The 26063-nt window shown below is 56.8% G+C and overlaps 1 protein-coding gene across 2 annotated transcripts in view; it reads left to right on the top strand.

The window, feature by feature from the left end:
- The window catches only part of CDC42BPB (CDC42 binding protein kinase beta), a 98222-nt gene extending 73092 nt beyond the window's left edge, over window positions 1–25130 (top strand). Inside the window, exons 17-37 of one of the 2 annotated variants that reach the window (XM_061395413.1) lie at window positions 100–224; window positions 603–708; window positions 4234–4382; window positions 5599–5693; window positions 7542–7621; window positions 10610–10699; window positions 10977–11054; window positions 12250–12355; window positions 12865–13001; window positions 13525–13664; window positions 14761–14842; window positions 15948–16164; window positions 16278–16340; window positions 17264–17860; window positions 20165–20262; window positions 20338–20422; window positions 20506–20623; window positions 20698–20815; window positions 21164–21269; window positions 21363–21433; window positions 23923–25130. In XM_061395413.1, coding sequence (XP_061251397.1) covers window positions 100–224; window positions 603–708; window positions 4234–4382; window positions 5599–5693; window positions 7542–7621; window positions 10610–10699; window positions 10977–11054; window positions 12250–12355; window positions 12865–13001; window positions 13525–13664; window positions 14761–14842; window positions 15948–16164; window positions 16278–16340; window positions 17264–17860; window positions 20165–20262; window positions 20338–20422; window positions 20506–20623; window positions 20698–20815; window positions 21164–21269; window positions 21363–21433; window positions 23923–24054 — 2793 coding nt within the window. In that variant the 3' untranslated portion in view covers window positions 24055–25130. Of the gene's footprint in view, window positions 1–99; window positions 225–602; window positions 709–4233; window positions 4383–5598; window positions 5694–7541; window positions 7622–10609; window positions 10700–10976; window positions 11055–12249; window positions 12356–12864; window positions 13002–13524; window positions 13665–14760; window positions 14843–15947; window positions 16165–16277; window positions 16341–17263; window positions 17861–20164; window positions 20263–20337; window positions 20423–20505; window positions 20624–20697; window positions 20816–21163; window positions 21270–21362; window positions 21434–23922 lie in introns of those variants that run through there. The other variant, XR_009732231.1, reaches the window with a different exon arrangement.
- Window positions 25131–26063: the final 933 nt, after the last annotated feature.

Here is a 26063-nt window from a genome sequence, read left to right as displayed (position 1 = left end):
TGAAAATGTGAAGACCTTTCAAAAGAGCCTGCAGTTTTGCGGTGCTGACGTCATGTGTAAACGAGTAATGAATCGTGTGTCCCGACCGTTTCCCACCAGCTCTGCTCCTTTGTGGACAAGCTCACGGCTCAGAATAGGCAGCTGGAGGATGAGCTGCAGGATCTGGCAGCCAAGAAGGAGTCGGTCGCCCACTGGGAGGCCCAGATTGCGGAAATCATCCAGTGGTACGTGCCCGAGGGCCTGGTCACGGTTCCCCAGCCACCTCCCCCGCCTCCACACCTCACGCTGCTCCTCTGCGGGCTCGGTACCCAGTTCACCTCGTCTCCCCCAAATCGGTAACATCCGGGGGCAGGAGTTCAGTCCTGTGACCGTGACGTGGGACTGCAAGTGGGAGGCAGCACCCCACCTGGCTCACGGTGTGGGTCGAGCTGGCCCCGCATGTGGCGATGGAGCAGAGCTTCCAGGAGCCCAGAGAGTGAGCTGGGACTGTCCTGACCAGGGGTCAGCGGTCACAGTGCCTGGGTGGTGAGGTGCGGAGCCTCCATGTCTTGAGGAGGGACAGCAGGCAGTGCTCGCTCACAGGACGGCCCTTTCCCCTCTAGGGTCAGCGACGAGAAGGACGCCCGGGGTTACCTCCAGGCCCTGGCCTCTAAGATGACCGAAGAGCTCGAGACGCTGCGGAGCTCCAGTCTGGGGTCGAGGACGCTGGTAGGTCTGGGTCTGGAAGCCGCGTCTGTGTTGCTTTGTGGCTGTCAGTGGCTCCACCTTAGTGTGAGTTCAGTGACATCAGAGGCTCCTGTGAGGCCTGCGTCTTTTCTAATTTAGGAATCGATGGCTGTGTGGGGTCTTAGTGGCGGCACGGGCTGCTCTCTAGTTGCGGTGCGTGGCCTCTCGCTGGGCAGGTCTCCTGTGGAGCACGGGCTGCGAGCACACAGGCTCCAGTAGTGGTGGTGCACAGGCGTAGCTGCTCTGCGGCAGGTGGGGTCTTCCCAGACCGGGGGTCAAAGCCATGTCCCCTGCGTTGGCAGGCGGATTCGTTACTGCCTGCAGCCAGCACCTTGTCAGTTGTCAGGGGATCACAGATTGCTTCCCCACCATTCATTTGTCTAGCAAATCCCTGTTGAGTTAGCAGGCTTAAGTTAGCATGGGACTCTGCCCTTGTATGGAGAAGGCAATGGCACCCCACTCCAGTATTTTGCCTGGCAAATCCCATGGACAGAGCCTGGTGGGCTGCAGTCCGTGGGGTCGCTAAGAGTCGGACACGACTGAGCGACTTCACTTTCACTTTTCACTTTCATGCATTGGAGAAGGACATGGCACCCCACTCCAGTGTTCTTGCCTGGAGAATCCCAGGGTCGGGGGAGCCTGGTGGGCTGCCGTCCGTGGGGTCGCACAGAGTCGGACACGACTGAGCGACTCGGCAGCAGCAGTGCCCTTGTAGCGGGTGCTTCGTCAGTGTGATGATCCGGTGTCCGGTGGCCCGTGTGACTCTGTGAGCCCAGAGTGTGGCCAGCGCCAGGCTGCTGGTGCTGGTCCCTCTCCTCTGTCCCCCTTGTTAAACATGCGCGTGTGAGAATCGCAGAGTAAGAGTGCAGGGAAAGAGGAACAACCTCATTAGAATTCCAGCTAGAATTAAACTTTGTGGACCCACAGTTTTATTCCATGTTCTGGTTTGAGGCGGGGGCCAGGGAGACCGAGCTGCCTGTCCCAGCACACAGAACCCGCAGCACACCCGGCCTGTAGACCCAGAACCTTGGGAGTCCCTCCCAGACGGGTTCCAGCACGTCCTCACCTCTCACTCTTCTCACGCTTCCATCATCAAAACACAATACTTTGGAAAACATTGACGGTTCATGATCTTATTGAAGGAAAAAAACAGCTGTGTTCTTTGTGATTGGATGCATTTTCGTATTTACATTTATAAACACCGATTAGAATAAGCAGTTTATGTTCCTCATTTCTACTTTTTTCTTGCCATCATGTTTACAAATTCAGTTCAGTTCAGTCGCTCAGTCGTGTCCAACTCTTTGCGACCCCATGAATCGCAGCACACCAGGCCTCCCTGTCCATCACCAACTCCTGGAGTTCACCCAAACTCATGTCCATCGAGTCGGTGATGCCATCCAGCCATCTCATCCACTCGTCCCCTTCTCCTCCTGCCCCCAATCCCTCCCAGCATCAGGGTCTTTTCCAATGAGTCAACTCTTTGCATGAGGTGGCCAAAGTACTGGAGTTTCAGCTTTAGCATCATTCCTTCCAAAGAAATCCCAGGGCTGATCTCCTTTAGGATGGACTGGTTGGATCTCCTTGCAGTCCAAGAGACTCTAAAGAGTCGTCTCCAACACCACAGTTCAAAAGCATCAATTCTTCGACACTCAGCTTTCTTTATAGTCCAACTCTCATATCCATACATGACTATTGGAAAAACCATAGCCTTGACTAGACGGACCTTTGTTGGCAAAGTAATGTTTCTGCTTTTTAATATGCTGTCTAGGTTGGTCATAACTCTCCTTCCAAGGAGTAAGCATCTTTTAATTTCATGGCTGCAGTCACCATCTGCAGTGATTTTGGAGCCCCAAAAAATAAAGTCTGACACTGTTATCACTGTTTCCCCATCTATTTCCCATGAAGTGATGGGACCAGATGCCATGATCTTAGTTTTCTGACTGTTGAGCTTTAAGTCAACTTTTTCACTCTCCTCTTTCACTTTCATCAAGAGGCTCTTTAGTTCTTTGCTTTCTGCCATAAGGGTGGTGGTGTTTTTGAGATTACATCCAAGTACTGCATTTCGGACTCTCTTGTTGACTATGATGCCTACTCCATTTCTTCTGAGGGATTCCTGCCCGCAGTAGTAGATATGATGGTCTTCTGAGTTAAAGTCACCCATTCCAGTCCATTTTATTTCGCTGCTTCCTAAAATGTCGACATTCACTCTTGTTGTCTCCTGTTTGACCACTTCCAATTTGCCTGGATTCATGGACCTGACATTCCAGGTTCCTATGCAATATTGCTCTTTACAGCATCAGACCTTGCTTCCGTCACCAGTCACATCCACAACTGGGTGTTGTTTTTGCTTTGGCTCCGTCTTTTCATTCTTACTGGAGTTATTTCTCCACTGATCTCCAGTAGCATTTGGGCACCTGCTGACCTGGGGAGTTCATCTTTCAGTGTCCTATCTTTTTGCCTTTTCATACTGTTCATGGGGTTCTCAAGGCAAGAATACTGCAGTGGTTTGCCATTCCCTTCTCTGGTGGACCACATTGTGTCAGAACTCTCCACCGTGACCCATCCTTCTCGGGTGGCCCTACATGGCATGGCTCATAGTTTCATTGAGTTAGACAAGGCTGTGGTCCATGTGATCAGATTGGTTAGTTCTCTGTGATTGTGGTTTCTGTCTGCCCTCTGATGCCCTCTCAGCGCCCTACCATATTACTGGGGTTTCTGTGACCTTGGACGTGGGGTATCTCCTCTCGGCCGCTCGCCACTCCAGCGCCGCGCAGCTCGCTGCTCCATCCTTGGAAGTGTTACCTGCTTCCTCCTGGGTCTGCTCACCTGAGCCTCCCTGTGGCTGGTCCCTTCGTTGCCAGTAGGTGGCGCCCCACGTGCTCCCCCCCCCCCCCCCCCCGTCTCCTCTTTACTCCTACGGAGGAAAAATGAAAAATTCTTAACTGTTTTCAGTGAAAACGTAAATAAAAGCCTACCAAGACAGTCTCTCCAGATTTCTCTTATACTCTTGAAAGTCAGTGAAATACATCTGGAGTCTCAATAAGAAAGAAGCTGTCCTCAACTGGTTTATTTCCCTGTAGCTTCATCCTTCAGTTCATCCCATCGCGCTTCCTTTCTCTTATTATTTTAGTCTTTTAATGATGTAATTACTAAGATGATAACAGGGCACGATGTTTCAAGAGGTAGAAAAATAAGAATAACTCTGATCCTAGAATATAGCTTAAATTGGTAAAAGAGTGTACTGGGACCATGTAGAGAAATTACCCTATCAGCTCAGTTTTATTTTTAAGAAAGTAAATTTTATTCTTTAGAAGATCTCTAAGAAAGAACTTACAAAATACCAAAACTAAAATTGGGTCCCATGGAATTTAATAACATCCGAGAGTTAATATTTAAATATAATAAAGTCTTAAGATTCAAAGAAGATAAATTGCCTGTTAGCGTTAATGTTGTTAAAGGAGTGAGTTGGTTCAGAATGTGTTTTAACATCTGAAACCACCCCTGCAGGACCCGCTCTGGAAAGTTCGCCGCAGTCAGAAGCTGGACATGTCTGCACGGCTGGAACTGCAGTCGGCCCTGGAAGCGGAGATCCGGGCCAAGCAGCTTGTGCAGGAGGAGCTGAGGAAGGTCAAGGACGTGAACCTCTCCTTTGAAAGGTGCCTGCCAACCCGGGGCTGTTGGGACGAGCAGAGTGCTGTTCCTGGCGCTCGGTGCTCAGGCCTGGGGCACGGATGAGCATGTGCAGGGTTTTCAGGACAGAATGAGCGTGTGTGAGTCTGCAGTTTTGAAGCGTCTGTGTCTCTTTCTGAGTGTGAACAGGGTGCTTGCCGCCCTGAGCTGGGTGACAGGACCCACATATCCATGGACACCTCTCTGGCCTTCCTGTCCACCTCTTCAGCTTAGCGTTTTTTCCTTTAAAAGCTAAAATCAACACACTAAAATATTCAGAATTTTTCCCCACCTTCAAGCAGTCATAGAAAACACTGTTTGACAAGGCAGTGAGTTCAGCAGACGTTTGATGAGAGCCTGCCGTCTGTGGGTTCTGTTCTGTTCCCTCAGGATCTGTAATGAGCTGCAGCCTTAAGAAAGCTGGGCCGACCTGCCTGCGGTGGACCTGTCCACGTGGTTGGCCAAGCCCTGACACGTCTTCATGGGGGGGACCTGGAAGTGATGGTGTCACTGACAGGAAATCGTGTCAGTTTGGGGCTGAAAAACTGATGGTGGTAACAGCTGCTGTTTAAATATACTGCCTCTGCTTGGAGCTGCTGTGAGACCGTTACTGTGAAAACACATGACCCTTCCAGCATCCCTGTGAGGCCTCACAGAGCGGGGTGAGGGGCGGGCGGTGACCGGTTCCCGTGGCGTCACCGTGATCACCACAGGGCTCTGAGCGAGGCTTGCTGCCTGCCTCCCCGCCGGGGTCCGCTGGGCCTGGTGCTGGCCCGTCCTCGACGCGCTGGGAGCAGAGGCCCCGCTGTGCGTGCAGTGGTGCGGCTCTTCGGTGCGGCCCACTGTTGCGCTCATTCCAGGGAAGACGCCTGGGGCCTGACAGCTGAGTGACTGAGCCGTGCGTCCTCAGAGGTGGGGCCGTCGGGGACTCCGTTAGGGCCTCATGAGATACACTTTGTAAACTGTGACTTTTTAAGTGAAGCTCGTGTATGATCCATGACGCAGTGAGCAGCAGCTGATGCTGAGAGTGGGCTTGAGTGTCTGTCCAGTGGGTCTGGGTGCTTTCCCAGACGCCTGGGAGAAGCAACCCCCCCAACACACACACACACCCCCTTCCTACCAACCTGCCTACTTTGACACTCTGAACCAGCACAGAGATGACCTGAGCTCAGGGCACTTAAAGCCTTTTATTTTGTATTTTAGCAAACTAAAGGATTCTGAAGCCAAAAATAGAGAACTACTAGAAGAAATGGAAATTTTGAAGAAGAAGATGGAAGAAAAGTTTAGAGCAGATACTGGTAAATTAGTACCATAAGCTTCTGAATTGTTTACATATAAACCTTTTTTAATGAAATGGTTTTATTTTAGATTTAATTTCTTTTAATTTTAATGGTTTTTAGTTCTATAAGGAAAGCGCTTACCCTAATCCCAAAGCCCAAATTCTGAAATAGGGTATGTCCAAAGATGCCTTCCCAAAAAGGCAGCCACAGTTTTCGGTGTATTTTTCCCTTTGTTCCATGTTGAAAATATAAAGCAGGTGCCTGTGTCTGTATCATTAGGCCTCACAGAGGCCTGGCCTGCCCTGACCTGTGCTCGGGCGAGGCCACGACCCTTGGCTGGCGGCCCGGGTCTTCGTGCAGCCGGCTCGGCACAGTACCCGCTGGGAGTCCTGCTGCTCCAGTCCCCTGCGGCGGGGCGTGCCGCGTGCGTGCGACATTTGCTGCAGGGCTGCTGGTGGAGGGGGAGCGTGCGCACAATCAGGCTCAGCCGTGCCGGCTCTGGGTTCTGCTCCTGGGCTGTGGGTTTGTGTCCCCGGCACAGGGCAGGCGGGGGTTCCTGCCCTGCAGCCTCACCCACCAGGGGTGACCTCGCTTGGAGCGGGTGAGAAGTGGCACCACATTCACATTTCTTACGAGCAAGGTTGCGCATCTTTTCATGTGTTTGAGGGCAGTTTGTACCTCACTCTGTGGTTTATAGATTGGTATTTTCTACCCATTTGTAAAAGTTCAGACTGTGGCTTTTTCTTAATTCTTAGAAGCTGTTTATATGTTGAGGGCTAGAGTCTTTTGTTTGACAAAAGTTGCAAATAATCTTAGTTTGTCTTTTTGTCTTTTTCCTTGGCTTATTTTTTTTTTAATTTTATCTATCCTTGGCTGTGCTGGGTCTTCGTTGCTGCAGGAGCCCCTGCGGTGGGCTTCTCATCGCTGTGGCCTCTCTCACGGCAGAGTGCAGGTTCTAGGGCGTGTGGCCTTCCCTTGCTGCGGTCCTTGGGCTCTAGAGCACAGAGCTCAGTAGTCGTGACGCACAGACTTAACTGCCCCTCGGCCAGTGGGATCTTCCTGGATCAGGGATCACACCCGTGCGTCTTGCATCTGCAGGCAGATTGTTTACCACTGAGCCACCAGGGAAGCCCGATTTTTTTTTTTTTTTTGCCAAGCATTAGGTGTTTTTTTGTTATCGTTTTCATTTTGTTTTGCTATTTTAATTTTTATGTGTCAGATTTGTTAGTTTTTTCCCCTATTTTAAGTCATAGGGAAATATTCCCCAAATCCCCAGTTGTTCAAGTAATTCACCCATGTTTTCTTCAGATACTTCTGTGACTTCATTTTTAAAATTTAGATTACTGACCCATTGGGAAGTTACTGTGACATACAGTTTGAGGAGGACCCATTCTGTCTTTTTTTCTGAGACTTGTTAGCTGTCTGATGCCAGTCATTAAAAAGTTCCTCTCGATGCTGACTTCAGATGTCAGTCTCACCGTAGATGAGATGAGTTGCCATGGGGGCTGAGGGCTGTTTCTCGGTTTCTACCTTGTTCATTGTCCACGGGCAGGACCCATGCTTCTAATTAGAACATGTGCTTCAGTGAATCTGCGTCAGTATTTGGTAGGTCTCCTCCCCTACCACCCCCTAATTTTTAGAGGGGTGGTAGGTAGTCTTCCTACCACCTTTTTGCCAGGTAGTCTTCCTTGGTTATTCCAGATGTCCAGCTCTGGGGCAAGTTTAATGGTATTTTTACTGTAATTGCATCAGATTTGTCAGTTCACTTACAGAGCATTGCTATTTTGATGATACTGATTCTTCCCATAAAGCTTAAGAAACAGTCTTAAATTTTGTACCTTGACAAGTCTCGTTTTATTCTTACAGGACTCAAACTTCCAGATTTTCAGGATTCTATTTTTGAGTATTTCAACACTGCACCTCTTGCACATGATCTGACATTTAGAGTAAGTATTTTTTTAAGTGACAAATGAATTTATGATAAATTAGAAATATTAATAGTTTAATTTGGTTTGGCTACCTGTGACCACACACGTACCAGTAAGTTAACATGTGACAGTTTGAGACAGTTAAGGTATGTGAAGTGCACCCAGAGAAGCGTTCCCACTTCCTCAAATCACATGGGGTGAAGGAAGTGCTTGGCACCTTCAGGAAAGAGACCCCCGCCAGCCTCCGCCTGGGCAGTGAGTGTTTCAGACAGTTTTTAAAACACACATTCTCCCCCTGCAGCTGGTCACGTTACCCCTTCAGGGGCTTCTGTGCAGACTCGCCGATGGGTGGGGTGGGTGGTATGGAAGAACAGCCCGGCTCCGGGCCCCCTGTTGAGGTCCTGGTGGTGCAGCTCAGCGCCTCCGCTCGGGGTGACCGCACCGGAGGCAGCCAGAGCCCCCGTGACGCGGGAAGCAGCTCCTGGGAGCGGCTGGGCCGGTCCTTCTCGGGCGCTGAGGCTCTTCACGGCACCCCTTGGAGGCGGGGCAGTCGGTCCTCCTTCCTCCAAACTGCAGGGTGGACCCCTCCTGGCCACCCCCGAGACAAGCCGGTGAACATCGTGACGGCAGGTCTCACTGACGGGCCCCCGATGTGTTTGTCGTTGCCTTTGTTTCCTTTTTACCAGAACGCTGTAGACCTGCAGGAAGGCGGAAGGCAGCATGGTGAACACACACGTGCCTCCCGCCTGGCGATCTGCCCCTCGCTTTCTCCCTCTCTCTGTACACACGGAGCTTTCTGAGCACGAGCTTCGGGACCCCCAGACACCAAACTGCCCGGTGCTTCTTTGCTGAGGTCACTGAGCACAGGCCGCCCCCTCTGCCCAGGAGCCAGCGCCTCTCTGGTCTCCTTCCACCTGGAGTCGCGCCCCCCACCCCCTCTTTATAACCTGATATTTTTGTAGTGTCCAAACCGGTTGTCTTGTAGATTGTCCTCCACTTTTCCTCTCGATTAGACATGGGTTGGAAGTTTTGACGTGAACTCTATACCGGAGATGGTGTGTTCTTCCTGCGAGTGGAGGCCACTTGGCTCAGCACTGGGGATGCTAAGCTTCTTGGCCCTCAGGTGGAGGTGGTGTCTGCGGACCTGCCCCAGAGGGACTCAGGAGGCACCAGTGGTCATCTGCAGGTTAGCGGACCACCGTGATCCTAGCCTAGACCAGTTGTTACAAAACCAAAGCAGATCTGTGTTGCTCTCAGCGTTCTGGGCACCCACCTATTTACATTCACCTGTCAAGAGGGGTTTTTATCGAATGTGTGATGCTGCCTTTTCCCTTAAGTCCTCAGTTTTTAAGAAGCAAATACATGTAACTGTTCACGCTGGCAGCTCTTCCAGACACAGGCTGCTGGTCAGCCCCGTGCCTCCTCCCAGCACTGCAGGGCCAGACACAGACTCCCGAGAGGCTGAGACTCGGGTTGTGGCCAGGATGGGGTGGCTTTTCTCTAGAGCTCGTGGACGGCGGCAGGCCACGGGCCAGGTGGCCTCTAGCGCGTCCCTTCTGTCACAGGGGGCGGCCGGAGGGGCAGGCTGCGCGTGATCTGAGACCCCGTCCCCTGTAGCCAGCACTCCTGCTGTTTTTCACGTTTAATTTTTGTCCCTCGCTAGCCCGTGACTTAAGTAGGAAGAACAGTTACTGATGAAAAACTCCTTGGTCAGAGTCGGGTGTGTTAGGAGGGTTTGCAGACCTGAGACTCTTCTGATAGAAGCTCCTGGTCTGCCTTCCCCGTGCAAAGCTGTGGTTTACACTAAAATGCTGGCCACAGCACTGAATCAGTAGGTTTTCCTGGAGGTTTATATCGGGTGGGAATGCTGGTTTTCGTTCCTCCCGTCTGTCACAAGCAAGGGCTCCGTCTCCTCCCGCATGTCCTCTCTGCCAGCCTCTTGGGAAGAAGTCAGTCACTGCCGGCGTGGGGCCCGTGCTCATCGCCTCCGAGTGCGGACCCCTCCCCATCCCGTCTGCACCCTTTCGGTTAATTGTCCGGCCAAATGAAACTAGCGGGGCTGTTCCTTGGCTGCAGTTAAATTACGAAATGTTCTTTTGCCCTTCGTTTATCTAAAAATGCATTTATCTAAAAACTCATTTGTATACCTCGTTTATGGGGGAAAGTTGCTTATACCTGTGCCTAATGGATCTGGCCTTTCTCTGACGAGTGTGCTTAGGATTTACACACCGCAGCACGTAGTCGTGCGTGTGTCTCTGTGTGCCCCCTGCCTTCCCTGTGAGTTTGGCTCCTTAGGCAGCAGCCTGGTTAGTTCGAGCCAGTGGAAAGTGTTTCTCTGATGTGGTTCGATGGGAGTTCGGTGTGGAACTACCTGCCCAGCTACCCTGGGTCACCTGTTGACAATGCTATGTAAATTGTGTGTGTTTGTAAAACACGGTTGCTGGTGACAAGGGAGTGTTCAAGTCGGGAGCACTCCTGAGATTATCTGTAGGTGGTTTTAGAATGTGGCTTTAGCTTCAGCTTGTAAAAGTAATTTGAGAGTCTTGAATTCTTAGAACCAAGCATTGCTTCCCTGTGTCATGGAACTTAAAGGGAAATTCCTCCTTCTGGTCATAGGTCCACAGCCCTTTTCAATGTTAGAATTTATTCTCGGTCCCAGAAATGAGGTTCTGGAGCATGTGGCCACTTCAGCTTAGGGCTCCCGGGTGTAGAGTGAGTCACGGCCTGCGAGCTCAGAGGGCGGGCGGACCAGGCTGTGGTTGGAGGGTGAGGCCTCAGCGGTAACCCTCCCTCACAGTCGCCCCCACCCCAGGACGCTGAGGGCAGTGGTCTCGGGAAGGCAAGACAGTTGTGAGTGAGGTGGGGTCCGTGGTGGGACTGAGTCTGGGCTGGGACCCCAAGTCCCGAGTGAAACGCGCTTTTTAAATGAAGAACGTGCAGTTAGCCTCTGACTTCCACAGGATGAGTTCCCTTATCCCCACAGTGTTTCTCTGCCTTTGTTTTCAGACCAGCTCCACTAGTGAGCAAGAAACCCAAGCTCCAAAGCCAGAGGCGTCCTTAGGGGTCTCTGTGGCCGCGGGCGCAGAGCAGCCGGAGGTGAGCATCGCCCCGTCGACCCCCGAGAGCCGGGCTCTGACCCCTCCCCATGTCTGCGCGCCTCGCAGACCCTCACAGGCGCTGCCCTGACAGCTTGTCCCTCTGAGGCAGCCTCGTTTGAGAATTCCCGGTGGGGCCTCAGCCTGCTGAGGGCGGCTCCACGGCTGTCCCGACAGCACAGTAGATTGAGACTGCAGAACGGTTCCTGCTCATCGGTGCTGCCGAGTGAGGCGTGCGCTGAGCTGGACGCTGCTCACCTGTCCCCGCTTATCCCCAGGACGTGGCCCGGGCCCCTCAGAGGCTGCCCGCTGTACCGCTGCCCAGTGCACAGGCCCTCGCTCTGGCGGGGCCAAAGGTAGGGCTGCTCGCTCTTCGCGGGGCGGGGGGCAGCGGGGCTTTGTGTGAACACGCTGAGCTTAAGGGGGCAGCGGGGCTTCGTGTAAAAAGCTGAGCTTAATGTTTTCGTTTACAGAGTAAGGTTTTGTTCTGAGTAGTGTGTTGAGCCATAAAGTGTCAGGACCCTGTGTTTTCTTAATTAAACCAGTGACACATGAGCGCATTTTAATTGGAAGATTTCAGAGTCTGGTCTCCCCGGTCCTCTTCCCTCTCCCCAGACCACGTCTCGCCCCCGGTAGTGTGCCCCTCTCCGTTACGTGTCGTTCAGTCCCTGCTTCACACATATTCCCATGTATCTGGTTGCACTTGGAGCCCTAGAGAACCACGTGGTTTTGGGGAGGCAATTTTCCCCCCACGTAAATGGAAAGCTGCTGAACGTGCCGCTTCCTAACTTGTCGTGCTCGTCAGTGTATCTTGGAGAGCTGAGCCCGACGTTGAGGGTGTGATGAGGCCCTAGGTTCCCAGCTGAGCAGGCATCTGGCCTTACATGCTGGGTGCTTTTCTTCTTTAACGTAGGCACGGCCTCTCTTAAGGCTGAAGCTGCAGACAGCCGTGCCTGCTAGAGACGGGGCTTGGTTTCACTTGAGTCTAGCCAACAGCCAGGCTGTGGGCTTGTGGCTCTCAGGGAGGCAGAGAGCAGACCGGGCTCTGGGTTTTGCGCTGCTTGAGCCCTCATTCTGACAAACGGCTCCACGTCTTCTGTGCCCTGAAGGGCGCTGATCCCTCCTCTTTGGTACCTTAAGCTTCACCAGCGCCGTGGTTCCCAGTGAGGAGTGTTGGGGTTTTCCAGACTCTTCCTGGGAGGAATGAGCTGCTGTGGGGGGGCTGTGCACCCCAAAATGTGGCCCAGGCCAGCCCTGGAGCCCCTGCAGGCAAGGGGCTCGCGCCAGTGTGTTTTCAGCAGTGTCTCTGTGGCGCCCCGGCCCACCAGCCTCACTGGCGTGGGCAGAGAGGGTGCTCACTGTGAGAGGAGCATGTGGGCTCGTTCTCTGGGTCAGCCTCTCCGTGGATGGCACCCCTGGGAGCCATGTACCTCATGGTGAAAGCACGTGATTCAGCCTCTCGAGGTCGTGCCCCGGAGGTTGAAACGTTTGCTCACGAGCAGGTGGCCCCATCCCCACCTCCCTGTCTCACCCTCGACGTCCTTCCTGCAGCCAAAGGCACACCAGCTGAGCATCAAGTCCTTCTCCAGCCCCACACAATGCAGCCACTGCACCTCCCTGATGGTGGGGCTGATCCGCCAGGGCTACGCCTGCGACGGTGAGTGCGCCCGCCTGCCGCGAGGGCCCGGGGTGAAGGGGTGGTGAAGGCCTGGAGCCCGGGGTGGCCCAACCGGGAGGGGGCACCGGAGGCTCCTCCGCTGGCTGAGCTGGGCCCAGCCAAGGCTAAAGTCCTGCTGCAGCGGACAGTGCGCTGCTCCGGGGTGGCCAGGGTGCCTGCTCGTCCTTGTTTGCTGCAAAATTAACATCCACATCTGTTTTCCAAAGTAAGGGAAAGCAGAGTAAAAAGAGCTTTAAAATATTTCACTACCAAGTCGTCTGGAGAAGCACCACCGTGTGGCCTGTTCTTCCGGGTCTGTCGTTACTAGCATTTCACGCCTCCGAGTCGTGTGCCTGCCCTGTGCCAGGGCCAATGAGTGTGCAGAGAAGTTAATTGACACCCGTGTCCCCGAGTGTCTGTGGGAACTGTCCCTTTTGGGGGTGCCACGCGTCCCCTGTGACCGCCGCTTCAGGGGCGCGGGTCTCACGGCGCCTCCTGTGCCTTTGCAGTGTGCTCGTTTGCCTGCCACGTGTCCTGCAGAGACCGCGCCCCCCAAGTGTGCCCCATCCCCCCCGAGCAGTCCAAGCGGCCTCTAGGTGTGGACGTGCAGAGAGGCATCGGAACAGCCTACAAGGGCTACGTGAAGGTAGGACGTGACCCACGGCCGTGCTCAGGTGGGCGGCCAGCCTGCTGACCATAGCCACGCCCGGCTGCACTGGAAATCCATCCTTTTGCCCCATGTGCCGGTTCCGGGTGCCCTGTCCTCCTGGGTCCTTCGGACCCCGCAGAAACACTCATCCAAGGCCTCTTGTCCCACGTCCTGGGCTGATGGGCTTTAAGCCCAGTGCCATCTGAAGGGGCTGCGCCGGGCCCAGCACTCCAGGACACGCCACGTGTCACAGCACGCCACGTCTGCTATGAGCACGCCCATGCACTGAGCCACCCACCTTGTCTCCTGCAACCCCTTCGGTGATGGGGGGCTCCTCCCCAGCAGCGTCCCGAGCTTTCCTGGGCCCAGACGCAGCTCTGCTCCCAGCCTCAGCCGGCCAAGCAGCAGTGGGGGAGGACCCTGACACGGCAGCCGCCTCCAAGAAGTCTCCCGGGCCTGCCTTTCCACTGCCTGCGGCTGGCGCCCTGGCCCTGGGGAACACGGTCACTTTGATCTGCAGATCCCCAAACCAACCGGGGTGAAGAAGGGGTGGCAGCGAGCCTTCGCGGTGGTCTGTGACTGCAGGCTCTTCCTGTACGACCTGCCCGAGGGCAAGTCCGCCCAGCCCGGCGTCCTGGCCAGCCAAGTCCTGGACCTCAGGTCAGTGTGTGCGGCCCGCCCTTGTCCTGGGCCTGTCACCTGACCTGCGCATCTTACAGCGGGGGTTCACTGCTTGGTCGCTTTAACCTTGTTCCTTCCTTCACATCCTTAGTCGTCGTGCCACTCTGAAACAGGGGCCCGCTAGAAACCTTCCTGCTGTGGATGTTTTTGCCCTGAAAGATGTGCCAAGTAGGCATCTAATGAGAAAATTATGCACCCCGGAACAGAGAGAATCCAGCCCAGGCAGCGTGCAGCTGGGGCGGCCTGTGTGCTCTGCCTCTGGGAGCCCTGACTCCCTGGGGCCGCCACTCCAACTCAGCGGCGCCTCTCGTAACCCCCTCGTGCCTCGTCAGCTCCCTCCTGCCATCAGCACAGGAAAGCGCGGAGCCCCCATTAACACCTCAGTCCCTGGAACGGGCAGAATAGCAGCACTCTGAGGCTGGGGCTGTGGGGAGACTAAGCCAGTTAAGAAACAGGGCGAGCTTAGCTTGGAGCTTGGGGGCGCAGCTGCCACGGCGGCCACATCCCCACGTGGAGAGCCTGCCCCTGTGCCACCTGCCCTGCAGCTGCCTCGGCAGCATTGGTACCTGGGGGCCCGTGGGGCAGGGGTGACCGGGGGCACCTGCGGTTTGGAAACGTCCCCAGGTGGTCCTGCCCATCCCCCCCACACGCACACACACGCGCGTGCACACACACACACAGATGTGCCCAGTCCAGCCGTGCTGAGGATGCACTGGGCGTCCCGGGCATCTGCTGCTCACAGCCCAGGGTCGAGAGTGGCTGGGATTCCCCGGCTGCCACAGCAGACTTCATTCCCCTGTTTACGGCCAAGCAGAGGACACAGCAAAGACGTGGTGTGTGCCTGCCGCGCGGCCTGGCACGGCCAGAGCAGTGTGGCTTGGGGAGGGGTTAAGTCCCCGACGCCCCCCACCATTGAAGTATGTGTAGGAGTCTCACCCTTTGTGGGCTGGCTTTGTCAGTGTCAGTGTTTCATATCCGGGTGGAGGCAGGAAGGTTTTCCCAGAGGTGTCCTCTCTCATCGTGGCCCCATGGGTGGAGGACAGGCCCTGTGTTCTGAACGTGTTATTTCTTACAGAGATGAAGAGTTCTCTGTGAGCTCCGTCCTGGCTTCAGACGTCATACATGCCTCACGCCGAGATATTCCATGTATATTCAGGGTACGTTTTCTTCCTGGTTTTTCAACGTGTTTCATTAATCGTTAAAGAAGTGCATGTGGCTAAAATGAAAGGGTAACGTTACTGAGCATTTCCTAGTGTGGTAGCAAGGGGCCCACATGAAGGGACCTCCTGTTTCTCTAGACTGCTGGCCTCGGCTCATCCAGCCACAAGCCCCCCAGTGCCAGGCCTTCCAGCTCCATCCTCATCTGCAGTCTGTCCTGGCCCCTCCGTCCAGGGCACTGGACACTGAAGTGCCTCACGGGTTGGCTGTAGGGAAACGGGCCCTTCAGCCTCCCTCCCAGGACTCACTGGCCATTAACCTGAGCAAAGCAGGAAAGAATTCGGTAGATGCTGCTGTCAGCAGTCTTGTTGGCGGAGGTGGGGCGCACCCTGCTGGGCTGGTGGTGGGTGCTGTGGCTTCAGGAAGCTTCCAGAAGACTGAGTTCCCCCTCCACTGGGAATTTTCACAGCTACAGTAAAATCTGGTTGACCACAAAACCAAGACCACGGGTCATTTTCTGTTAAATCGCGTCTCTATTCAGAACCTGCCTCTGTATGTGGTACAGAGAGTCGCCATTACTGTGCCCGGATGATTCTGTGGCAGCGAGGGTCGCTCGCGGTGCCTGGTGTTTGGGGAGCCCCCAGGGAGGTGGGTGTGTGAGAGTCCCTTGTCCCTGGATGTTGTTTTGTGTTGTTTTTCCCCTTTCTTTTTGTCTTTTTTCTTCGCTTTGGCTGCACCGTACAGCTTTTGGGATCTCAGTTTCCTGACCTGGGGTTGAACCTGGGCCCTTGGCAGTGAGAGTGTGGCATCCTGACCACTGGACTGCCAGGGAACTCCCACTCTAGCTGGACGCATTCTGAGAGTGGGTTTCCTGGCTGTGACGAGCAGTTAGAGCGAACAGTTAGCTGGTTTTGGTGAGAGTGGAGTGCCCTGCACTCAGAGATCAGGCTGCTCACGGCCCCTGCGGGCGGCTGGACCGGATCCCAGCGGCCCCCAGAGGGAGCGCTCCAGGCAGTGGCCTCGTGCTGGCCCCTCTAGGCTGCCTGGCACTGGCTCCGTGTGCCGTTGTCTTATGAATCGTTTGTCTTGTTTTCTGTCCTGAAGGTGACGGCCTCTCTCTTAGGTGCCCCTTCTAAGACCAGCTCGCTGCTCATCCTGACGGAGAACGAAAATGAGAAGCGGAAGTGGGTGGGGATCTTGGAGGGCCTGCAGGCCATCCTCCAGAAGAACCGCCTGCAGAGCCAGGCGGTGCACGTGCCCCAGGAGGCCTACGACAGCTCGCTGCCCCTCATCAAGGCCGTGCTCACGGCCGCCATCCTGGGTGCGTGTCCCGCGCTGCGGTGCCCACGCAGGGGGCCAGGGCGGGTGGGCAGCATGGGGACTCGTAGTTACTCCGGAGACAGAGGATCGTGACTTCCGTTGCGTCGTTCACAGACGGGGACCGGATCGCCATTGGCCTCGAGGAAGGGCTCTACGTCATAGAGGTGACCCGGGATGGTGAGTGTGTGGCACTTGGGCTGTCCGCTCTGTGCCGCAGGCAGGGGTCAGCGGTGGGGACGCGTGGGCATTAAGGTGGGTTCCCTGGATGGCGGAGTTCGGTCTCCACATCAGAGAGCTTCACAGAGAAGGAGATTGGCCAGCGGCTGAGGAGAGGAATAGGCCACAAATGAGACCGACGGTGGACAGCTGTCTGGCGCTTGTCCACCTACCCCAGGGCCCGCCTAGTCCAGTGAGATGCCGAGAGCGGTCTTGAGAGTCCTCCTGGGAAGAACGGGGCGAGGGAAGACGGGTCCTTAATTCCCGGGCACCCGGAGGCCTTATCAGACAAAATGCTCCTTCCTTCGCTTCACGTTTTGACTTTTCATTCCTCCCAGAAGAAAAAGCAGGAGTATCCCCAAGTCTGCCCGGGCCTGGCTCCAGGGATCTCCCTGGTGAACAGGGGGCTTCCCTGAGAGGGCAGTGGCCCCTTCCCCGGGAGCCTGGGGTGTCGGCACTCCTGCCCCAGGGAAGAGTGGGGAGCATGTGTGGCTCTGGGGTGGTGGCTGCTCTTGCGGAGCTGTTCCCCATCAGGATCCAGACCCAGGGCTCTGACTGAAACCCCAGTGGAGGTCCTGACCCAGGGAGGGTGTCGAGGGTCCTGGGTTGGTCTGGGGTCCCCAGGAGGAGGTGGCTGCATCCTCTGAGTATATCTAAGGGTCCAGGGAAGCTGGTGACAGCCCTTTGTTTTCCAGATGCAGGGTCTTGGGTTCAGGGATGAGGGGAATCCAGGGTGCACCCTCAGAGCCTCCCTGCACTCAGCACCTCCCAGCCAGGGGTCTGGGCCGGGGGTACAAGAAAGACGAGACAGCAGGGCGTGAACTGGGAGGCCTTCCGGGGGGCGTCCGCAGAACCCTGGCCTCATGCTCCCGCCCCGTCCACAGTGATCGTCCGTGTGGCTGACTACAAGAAGGTGTACCAGATCGAGCTCGCCCCCAAAGAGAGAGTCGCCGTCCTCCTCTGCGGCCGGAACCACCACGTCCACCTCTGTCCGTGGTCCTCCTTCGATGGGGCCGAGAGCAACATGGACATCAAGCTTCCGGAGACAAAAGGCTGCCAGCTCATAGCGACCGGGACGCTGAAGAAGAGCGGCCCCACCTGCCTGTTTGTGGCAGTGAAGCGGCTGGTCCTTTGCTATGAGATCCAGAGAACTAAGCCTTTGCACAGGAAGCTCAGCGAGCTTGTGGCCCCTGGCAATGTGCAGTGGATGGCCGCAGTCAAGGACAGGCTCTGTGTTGGCTACCCTTCTGGGTTCTCTCTGTTGAGCACCCAGGGAGATGGGCAGGCTCTAAACCTGGTAAATCCCAATGACCCCTCGCTTACGTTCCTCTCACAACAGTCTTTTGATGCCCTTTGTGCTGTGGAGCTCAAAAGTGAGGAGTACCTGCTTTGCTTCAGCCACATGGGACTGTACGTGGACCCACAAGGTCGGAGGTCACGCGCTCAGGAGCTCATGTGGCCTGCGGCGCCCGTTGCCTGTAGTATGTATATGTTTTCTGTTGCCATACCCCGTCGCCGCTGCCGCCCCGCCGGTCAGCACGTGTCCTCTCTGCCTTGGTCTGTCCTCCTGCCCCTCAGCCGAGTGCTCAGGGTGGGCGGCAGGAGAGGCGGACTCCCCAGCTTGCTGCGGAGGACAGGGTGGGCCTGGGCCATTCCCTGGCCGGTCAGCGGGGCTTGCCCACCCCTCCCTCGGGGGGCCCTCAGCCGAGGAGCCAAGCAGCCGGCTGGCCTCGCCAGGGGGAGAGCAAGGCGAATGGGAGAAGGACCTGCGTTGTTTCACTTTTTAAAAGACATTCTTGATGACGTGTAAACTTTACACAGTCATGACAATAAGCTAAAGGTTTCCTTGGGCAGAAAGTACACGGCCCTGACCACTGGGCCGGGGTCCTCTCGGGACAGACGCCGTGCTGCAGGCAGGAGCCACTCTGGGTGGTCAACCGAGTGTCCTTCTGCCAGGATGATGGCGCCGGCCACTGGAGTCTGTGCTCCACGCCCTGCTGGCCTGCCGTCTGCTCTTGTGTCAAAAAGCCTGACCTCAGATCCCACCCACTCAATACAGGGCGTAGCAGGTGGTCTGCGTGGTCACCCGCGGGTCACACGTCTATTTCAAGCTGGCAGGGTAGGAGGAGGTGTTCTTTTTTCCCTGATTCCCTAGAAGTACTTCTTGGGTCTGCCTTGTCGCTGGCCTCACCAAACTGGCAGAACACCCACGGGCACTGGGACCAGGAGCTGGGGGCCAAGGGGAGCTGGCTCTTTCTCGGCCTTGTTCGCCTTTGGCCGGGGCCCGGGCATGATGCGGGCAGCTGCGGCCTCAGCATCTCCCCTCCTGGTCTCCCCGCCGTGCCCCCTGTCCTTGTGGGTGGCCAGTGCAAGAATGGGCTCGCGGCCACCTGGTAACTCCAGCAGGATACAGGTCGCTGGGAGCCGCGCATTCTGATCTCGGCCGTGAGGTTGCTGCATTCTCTTCCGAGTCCAGCCCTCTCCCCTCCTCTGTGCTCGGTTCATCTGTGCACAGTACAGACGCCAGCCAGTTCTAGAGCTGCAGGACTCATTCAGGAGCTCTCAGGGTGGAGACCTAGCCCTGCTTCCTGCTCATCACGAGCCCCACGTGAGCACGCGCATGTCCTCACACACAGACACCACCCCACCCCGGTCACAGGAGCCCCATCCTTCCGGGAGCCACACAGGGCAGTGACCTGCCCACCAACAGCAGGGGCCTTCCTGCTGATTTAACCGGTTACTTTTTTTTTAACTGGGCAGCTGAGTGTATCAGTCTGTCAGTAAACTGTCTGCAGATGGAGCCCCACGTGCTCCGGCGTGAGGGGAGCGGCCCCCGGAGCCCCCGCGTGGGCGAGGTCTCTGAGGTCTCTCAGGGCCCTCTGGCCATCTTCGTCAGGTGTGGCACTCAGCAGGCCTCACGGTTTGTCTGAAATGTCACCACCAGGACGGTTTGGCGACTAGTTTAGCGTCTTTTGTTCCCTAAACCCTGTTGTATTTTCTTTGTTGTGCTCCAAAGAACAGGTGTGATCAGGCGGCCCGTTTGGAATCTAATATCAACATAACAGAAGCTTTTTAGAAATTCAGTTAAGTGTGATGTGGCGAGGAGTGACTTTCAGCCCTGGGATGTAGGAGGACAGGAACCTAGGCTGAGCCAGAGCCCCCTGCCTGCTTGGCATGACAGCTGCGCCCTCCAGGATGCTCTCTGGGCCGGCTCACGTCTGCCCCGCTGTCCTAACAGTGGGAAAGTCCCCATGGACCGCAGGTGCCGCGGGCCAGCAGGCCTCCGTCTCCTAGTCCTGCCTCAGGAGGGTTTTCCATCCAGACCTGTGGCGGGAGAGTGATTGTCATCGTGTATGTTCAGACCGACTGTAGGAGGGTGGCCTGCAGACAGCTTCAGGGAAGGCCAGCACCTCACTCAGAGCACAGCGATAGTTTGGGGGAGATTTTAACTGTTTACTCAGAAGTCTGACTCCTGGAATCTCAAAGGAGTTGTTTGCCTTAAGGAAAAAACGTTAGGTCCCTGTCTGGATTTGCGATGCATTCAGCCTGAACAGTAATAAGCTTCTGCTGGAACTGTATAATAAGCAAGCTAAATGAAAAACGAAGTTTTGAGTAGGTCGTCGTCAGCGCTCAATGTGCGGTGGTATTTAACGCTGTCAGATGTCAGGAGCGGAGGTTCCCTCCGCAGTGGGGGCCCCGGGGCCTGGGCCAAGGCACGCCCGTGCGGGTTGGTGGCCTCTGGCACCGGGCGGCCCGGGCTCACCCCTCTGCTCCGTGTGCGCCAGGTTGCAGCCCCACGCACGTCACGGTGTATAGCGAGTACGGCGTGGACGTCTTCGACGTGCGCACCATGGAGTGGGTGCAGACGGTCGGCTTGCGCAGGGTAAGGCTCGGGGTGCGTGCACGGTGCCCGCCGCCCACGCAGGGCAGCCACCTACCCATCTGGTTCCCAACACAGATCCGGCCCCTGAACTTGGAAGGCAGCCTCAACCTCCTCAACTGCGAGCCTCCCCGCCTGATCTATTTCAAGAGCAAGGCCTCGGGTGAGCCCTTCTTGCAGAGGATGGAGGGGGTGGGGGGTGCTTCCCAGGAGTCAGCAGCCGTGCGACCCTTCCCTGGCCCGCAGGAACCGTGCTCAACGTGCCCGACACCTCGGACAACAGCCGGAAGCAGATGCTGCGGACCCGGAGCAAGAGGCGCTTCGTCTTCAAGGTCCCGGAGGAGGAGCGGCTGCAGCAGCGGCGGTAGGAGCCGCGGGAGTGGGACGGGGCCGTGGGGGGTGGGGGTGGGACGGGGCCTCATGCCCCTCCCTCCGCAGAGAGATGCTGAGAGACCCGGAGCTGCGGTCCAAGATGATCTCCAACCCCACCAACTTCAACCACGTGGCCCACATGGGCCCGGGCGACGGCATGCAGGTGCTCATGGACCTGCCTCTGGTGAGCCCCGGCCGCCCCGCCACACCCCTCCACGCGCTCCCTAAGGGTCTGCGGCCTTCACCGCTTCTTACGGTGTCCTGAGGAAATCGCTGTCAGAAATGACTGCTGGAACGGCGCAGTAAGGGCAGGTGGCGTACTGCCCTCACTCAGCGCCAGTTCTTAGCCCACAGCTGGCCCAAAGCAGCTGTCCAGAGGGCTTTCCCAGCCTGTTTCCCCACGGAGGCCCAGGGCCTCCGCCTGCTGGTGCTGCAGGCTCCACACGTGGCCTGCACGCTCTGCCCGGGGCCTGGCTGCCCGCCTCCGGCAGCCGGTGCGTGCTCCCGAGCTGACGCACTGCTCTCTGCGCAGAGCGCCGTGCCCCCCGCCCAGGAGGAGAGGCCGGGCCCTGCCCCCGCCAGCCTGTCCCGCCCACCTCCGCCCAGGAACAAGCCCTACGTCTCGTGGCCCTCGTCAGGTAGGGGCCCAGAGGGGGACCTGGAAACGGGGCTGGGCTTGCGGTTCTGCTCTCAACTGTTTCCCCAGGGTGATGGCCGTCTTTGTTTTGTAGGGGGATCTGAACCCGGAGTGGCTGTGCCGCTAAGGAGTATGTCTGACCCTGACCAGGACTTTGACAAAGAGGTGAGGTTCGCCTGGCGAAGGCGGAGGCCTGGGGTCTGAGGCTCTGTCTGCCCTGGAGTGGCCACCTCGGGCCTCCGTGGTCCCCAGCCCCCCAGAACCGCCTTCTCTGGACTGCTCAGGCTGCACCCAGAGGGGAGGACACGGGCTCCGCTGCCGTGAGTCTTTCGGGAGAAAGATGAGAGTTCTCCCCTCCTCGTCGTGGCCTCAGGAGACCAAGGCCGCCTCCAGGCCCGGCTGCCCCGTGGCTTGGCCCCCTGGCCTAGCTGAGGAGGGTGCAGCCAAGGGCCCCTGAGGTGCTGGGGCCCATCTCTCCTCCCAGGCACTGACTGGGTGGGCGTCCGCGTGCTTGGAGCATGCAGGGAGGCTGCTCCCGTCTAGACTTTTCTGGGTGGTCTTGCACATACGGCTGGAACGCCAGAAGGTGCACAGGTGGCCTGTGCGTCTTGCCCTCTCTCCTCCTCCGACAGCCCCGTGGGATCGGAGTGTGGAGGGTCAACACAGTGCTGTCGGGCGGTCCCACTGCAGACAGCAGTGTCCTCAGTCCCCCTGTGTGGTGGGGGAGGAGAGCAGGAGGCAGGGTGGCCTGAGGGCTGGGCCCCGGCGGCACTTCCGTGACAGGAGGCCAGGGGTGCAGGGCTGCTGAGCTGACGGTAGAAATAGGGCTCCGCTGCACAAGTCCCTCACCTTCCTGGCACGCCCGGAACTCGGGGTGTGTGGGGCGGCCGCGCTCGCTCCTCCAGGTCCAGCTCTGCACCCTTCACCTGGCTGCTCTTGAGGGACTGTGTCCTCCTCCTTGTTCACAGAAACTCTTCATGGATTGTGGGTATTACCTGTTGCAAGTACTTTTCCCAGTATCACTGACATCTTAATTTTGTCTTTAATTGTAAAGGTGCTGTCATGTAGAAATTTAACACATAGAAATGTTTAGTTCTTATACAGTCTAGTCTGTCTTTTTCAGTTAAGGTAGATTCTCTTTTACTCTGAGAACTTGGCAGGCTTTTTCTTCGTCCCTGTGTGGTGAAAGTGTCTGAGGGAGTGTGAGTGTGTAAGTGTGTCTTCGCGTGTGTGGTGAGGATCTGCGCCGCCTTCCCTCTAGAGCACGTGGCACCACTTACTTCCCTCTGTCTTGTGGGGTTACCCTTCAGTAAATTCTTCTGTTTACATGTTTCTATTCCCGGAGCCTCTGCTTCAGCACCTGTAACCTGAGAGCTAGCACAACGCACCTGTTCATCCCCCATTTTCAGGAGTTGCTCAGCTTCTCGCTCAGCTTTATTTACTGGTGGCTGCCCGGCTTTCTCTAGCTACAGTGTGCGGGGGCGGCTCTCCAGTCGCGCACAGGCTTCTCATCGCGGTGGCTTCTGCTGTGGAGCATGGGCTTGGTTGGCCCGTGGCGTGTGAGATCTTTGTTTCCCAACCAGGCATCGAACGCATGTCCCCGGAATTGGCGGGCGAGTCTTTAGCCTCTGGACCGCCAGGGATGTACCAATAGTACATTTTGAAGCAGTAAGTTTGGGAAGTGTGAGTCCTCCAGCTTTTTCTTACGCAGTTTTCTTTTGACTTTTCTGGGTCCCCTGCAATTCTATGTGAATTTGAGGATTGGCTTTTCCAGTTCTATGCCTCCCCCAAAAAGTCCTTTAGGATTTTGGTAAGGACTGCATTGAATCTGTAGGTTGGTCACGTGGGAAATGTCGCCATCTTAACAGTAGTCTTCTGAGCCATGAACACGGGCGCCTTTGCTTTACTCACGGGGTCTTTTTAAAAGGTTTTCAGCTGTGTTTATAGTCTTAGTATACAGATCTTTCACCTCTGGTTAAACTTATTCTTAGTATATTTTATCCTTTTGGATGCTATTGTAAATGGAATTGTTTTCTTAGTTTCCTTTTCAGATTCCATAGAAGCAGAACTGATTTTTGTGTTGACCTTGCATCCTGCAGCTTTACTGAACTCGTTAAGCTCTTTAGCGTTTATATCCCTACAGAGTCTGGTCAGCCGTGAGCAGAGATGCTTTTCCTTCTACTGTCCCTCGTGGACGCCGTCTTTACTTGCCCGGTGGCTGGACCTTGTAGCCGGTATTGAGCAGCATGACGGCAGCAGCCTGGCCTCGCTCCTGCTCTGAATGGGAGCTTTGCCTCTCGCCACAGGGCGTGCAGTAGAGGGCTGCTCCCTGACACCTCTGTCATGTGGAGAAAGTCCCTCTCTATCCCCTGTGCTTTTACCATGAAAGAGCCTTACGTCTGTGGCCTTGGACCACTTGGCTGCCACCCCGCCTGGTTTCCTCACGGCAGGTTGCTCCTTTTTGTGACAGTTGCACGAGTCGTCGGTGGTGGTGGGCCTTGGTCTGTGATCTCTCCTGCAGGGGCCACATGAAAAGTCTGGAGAGGGTGTGTCCTCGTATCTCGGAAGGAGACAGCGGGGCCGCCCCTGCCCAGGCAGCTGCACTCTCAGGCCCAGGCGACGGTTCTCACGCTGGCCCCGTTCTGTCTTCACAGCCTGATTCAGATTCCACCAAACATTCGACTCCATCCAACAGCTCCAACCCCAGCGGCCCGCCGAGCCCCAACTCCCCCCACAGGAGCCAGCTGCCCCTCGAGAGCCTGGAGCAGCCGTCCCGCGACGCCTGAAGCCACCGGCTCCCGCCACAGGGCCGGGGCCCAGGCGGCCTCCAGCGCCAGTGCCAAGACCGAGCTGAGCCTCCAGTGTCGTCCCAGGAAGCGTGGAGTCGACGTGTAGATGTGGAGATGAAGAAAATGCTTTATTATAACAGTGACCAGTTCCGTGCTGCACTGTCTGGCGGTAGACCAGATCACCCTCTGCGCGGCTGTGAGGCAACGCAGCTCCGTTTGCACATGAAGGACGCCCCCGGCCTCTCCCGCCCACCCAGGGCCAGCCGCGGCCCCCGCGGGACGCAGGCAGCTCAGGACAGCCTCAGTGCCGCGTCCGGCCCGTTCCCTGAAACTGTTTCCTAGGCGCTTAGGAGCATCGTAGGAAGTTGTGTATCATTCCCAGTGTCACTAGAGTCTTGAAGACAGGAAACGTGGAGGTGAGGTTGTGGCCTTTTTGTTCATTTAGCCCGTACATAGTCAAGAGGCGGAAGTCCTCCTGCCGACCTTGTAGCCGTGGACAGAGGCCTCTGGAGTCAGTCCATTCCCAGTCACAGCCACACGTGTCACCAGTCTCTACTACTGTGAAGTCAGCTGTGCTCTGTCCTGCTCGCTTCCACCGCTCAGCCTCCTGCCCTGAAACCAGTGGGTGGCGGGTAGCTGGGCCCTGTGCCCACGGGCCGAGAGGCCACGCCCGGGGGCGCCCCGCCCTGCATGGAGCCCCATGATTCGTGCCCTCTACTGGATGGTGTAGACACCGCCACACTCCACCCCGCGCGCTTCTGCCTCCCCTCCCAGCGCCAGGGCCCGGGGCGGCCTCTGAAAGCTCGCCGTGAGCCACCGGCAGGCTTCCCTCTGCCCTCTGCCAGCCGACGTCCTCGTGACGCTGTGGAAGACGCGCATTTTCCATGAGTCGGCACTGAGCAACATGGGCACCACAGCCTGCCTGCCCCCCGGGCCTTCCGCTGGGGCTGGCACCTGCTGGGGGTTCTGGTTTTTACTTTTTTAATGTAAGTCTGAGTCTTTGTAATTATTGAATTGTGAGAACATTTTTGAACAATTTACCTGTCAATAAAGCAGAAGACGGCAGTTTTAAAGTTCTGGGTGGTTTGTCTCAATGGAATGTGCAGTCAGCTGGTGCCTGGTACCCCAGCACTGGAAGGCCCACCCTGTGCTGGAAAGAACCCTCTTGCCTTGGAGCGGCGGGGGACGGAGTCCATGTGGCAGGAGCCGGCCTCCAGGGCCGGGACCTCTCGCCTGTGCAGATCCCAGGGGGCCTCCGGGGATGCCCTGCGTGGTGTGTAGGCAGGGTTGGGGTGGGCTTCTGGCTGGAGGGAGGGGGCTGTCTGGCCAGTGTCCCTGCTAGGCTTCAGAGAGAGAAAACAGGATGGGCCGACCACCCCCTGGAGGGGGTGCTCATGGGGAGGCAGGGGTGGGTACATGGCACTGGGCGGGGGTCTGGGGCCCAGGAGCCTGTGGCTGGCTGGGTACACTGTTTGCTCTGACCCGCAGTCAGCTCTTGGTGACACTCGGGCAGGGGGCGCTGAGGATGGACAGGACGCAGAGAGCTGCTGCGCCGTCCCTGGGGAGCGGCGTCCCGGGCCCCCTGCAGCTCTGCCAGTCAGCTCGGCCAGCGGGCCCGCCACCGCCCCCGCTGGGGCAGAGGCACCACGAGCTGCCTCCCCCTGTCCCCACACAAGGCACAGGCAGATGCCCCCGAGGCGACGTCCAGCACCTGGGAAACCAGACGCAAGTGCAGGCCACAGCGGCAGGCGGTGGGCAGCCGGGTCAGAGGGCACGGCGCATTGCCCCCACCCTGCCCCACCCACCCGGACATCTGCCCCACAGGAGCACCTGTTATCGGCCTGAAACACAGGTGCTCAAGTGTGAGCCGTCTTTAAATGAAATACTAGCTATTGTAAGTAACCACCGCCCACAATGTGGGCGAGCTTCAAAAGGTACTGGCCGCAGAGCACAGAGCCACGGGAGCTTAAGAGCGAATTCACGGTCAGAAGGTCACGGGTGGTCAC

Source organism: Bos javanicus, chromosome 21 (assembly GCF_032452875.1).
Source record: "Bos javanicus breed banteng chromosome 21, ARS-OSU_banteng_1.0, whole genome shotgun sequence".
NCBI lineage: Eukaryota > Metazoa > Chordata > Mammalia > Artiodactyla > Bovidae > Bos > Bos javanicus.
The sequence above is the reverse complement of the archived record's forward strand: the minus strand, read 5'-3'. Positions and strand labels throughout refer to the sequence as shown.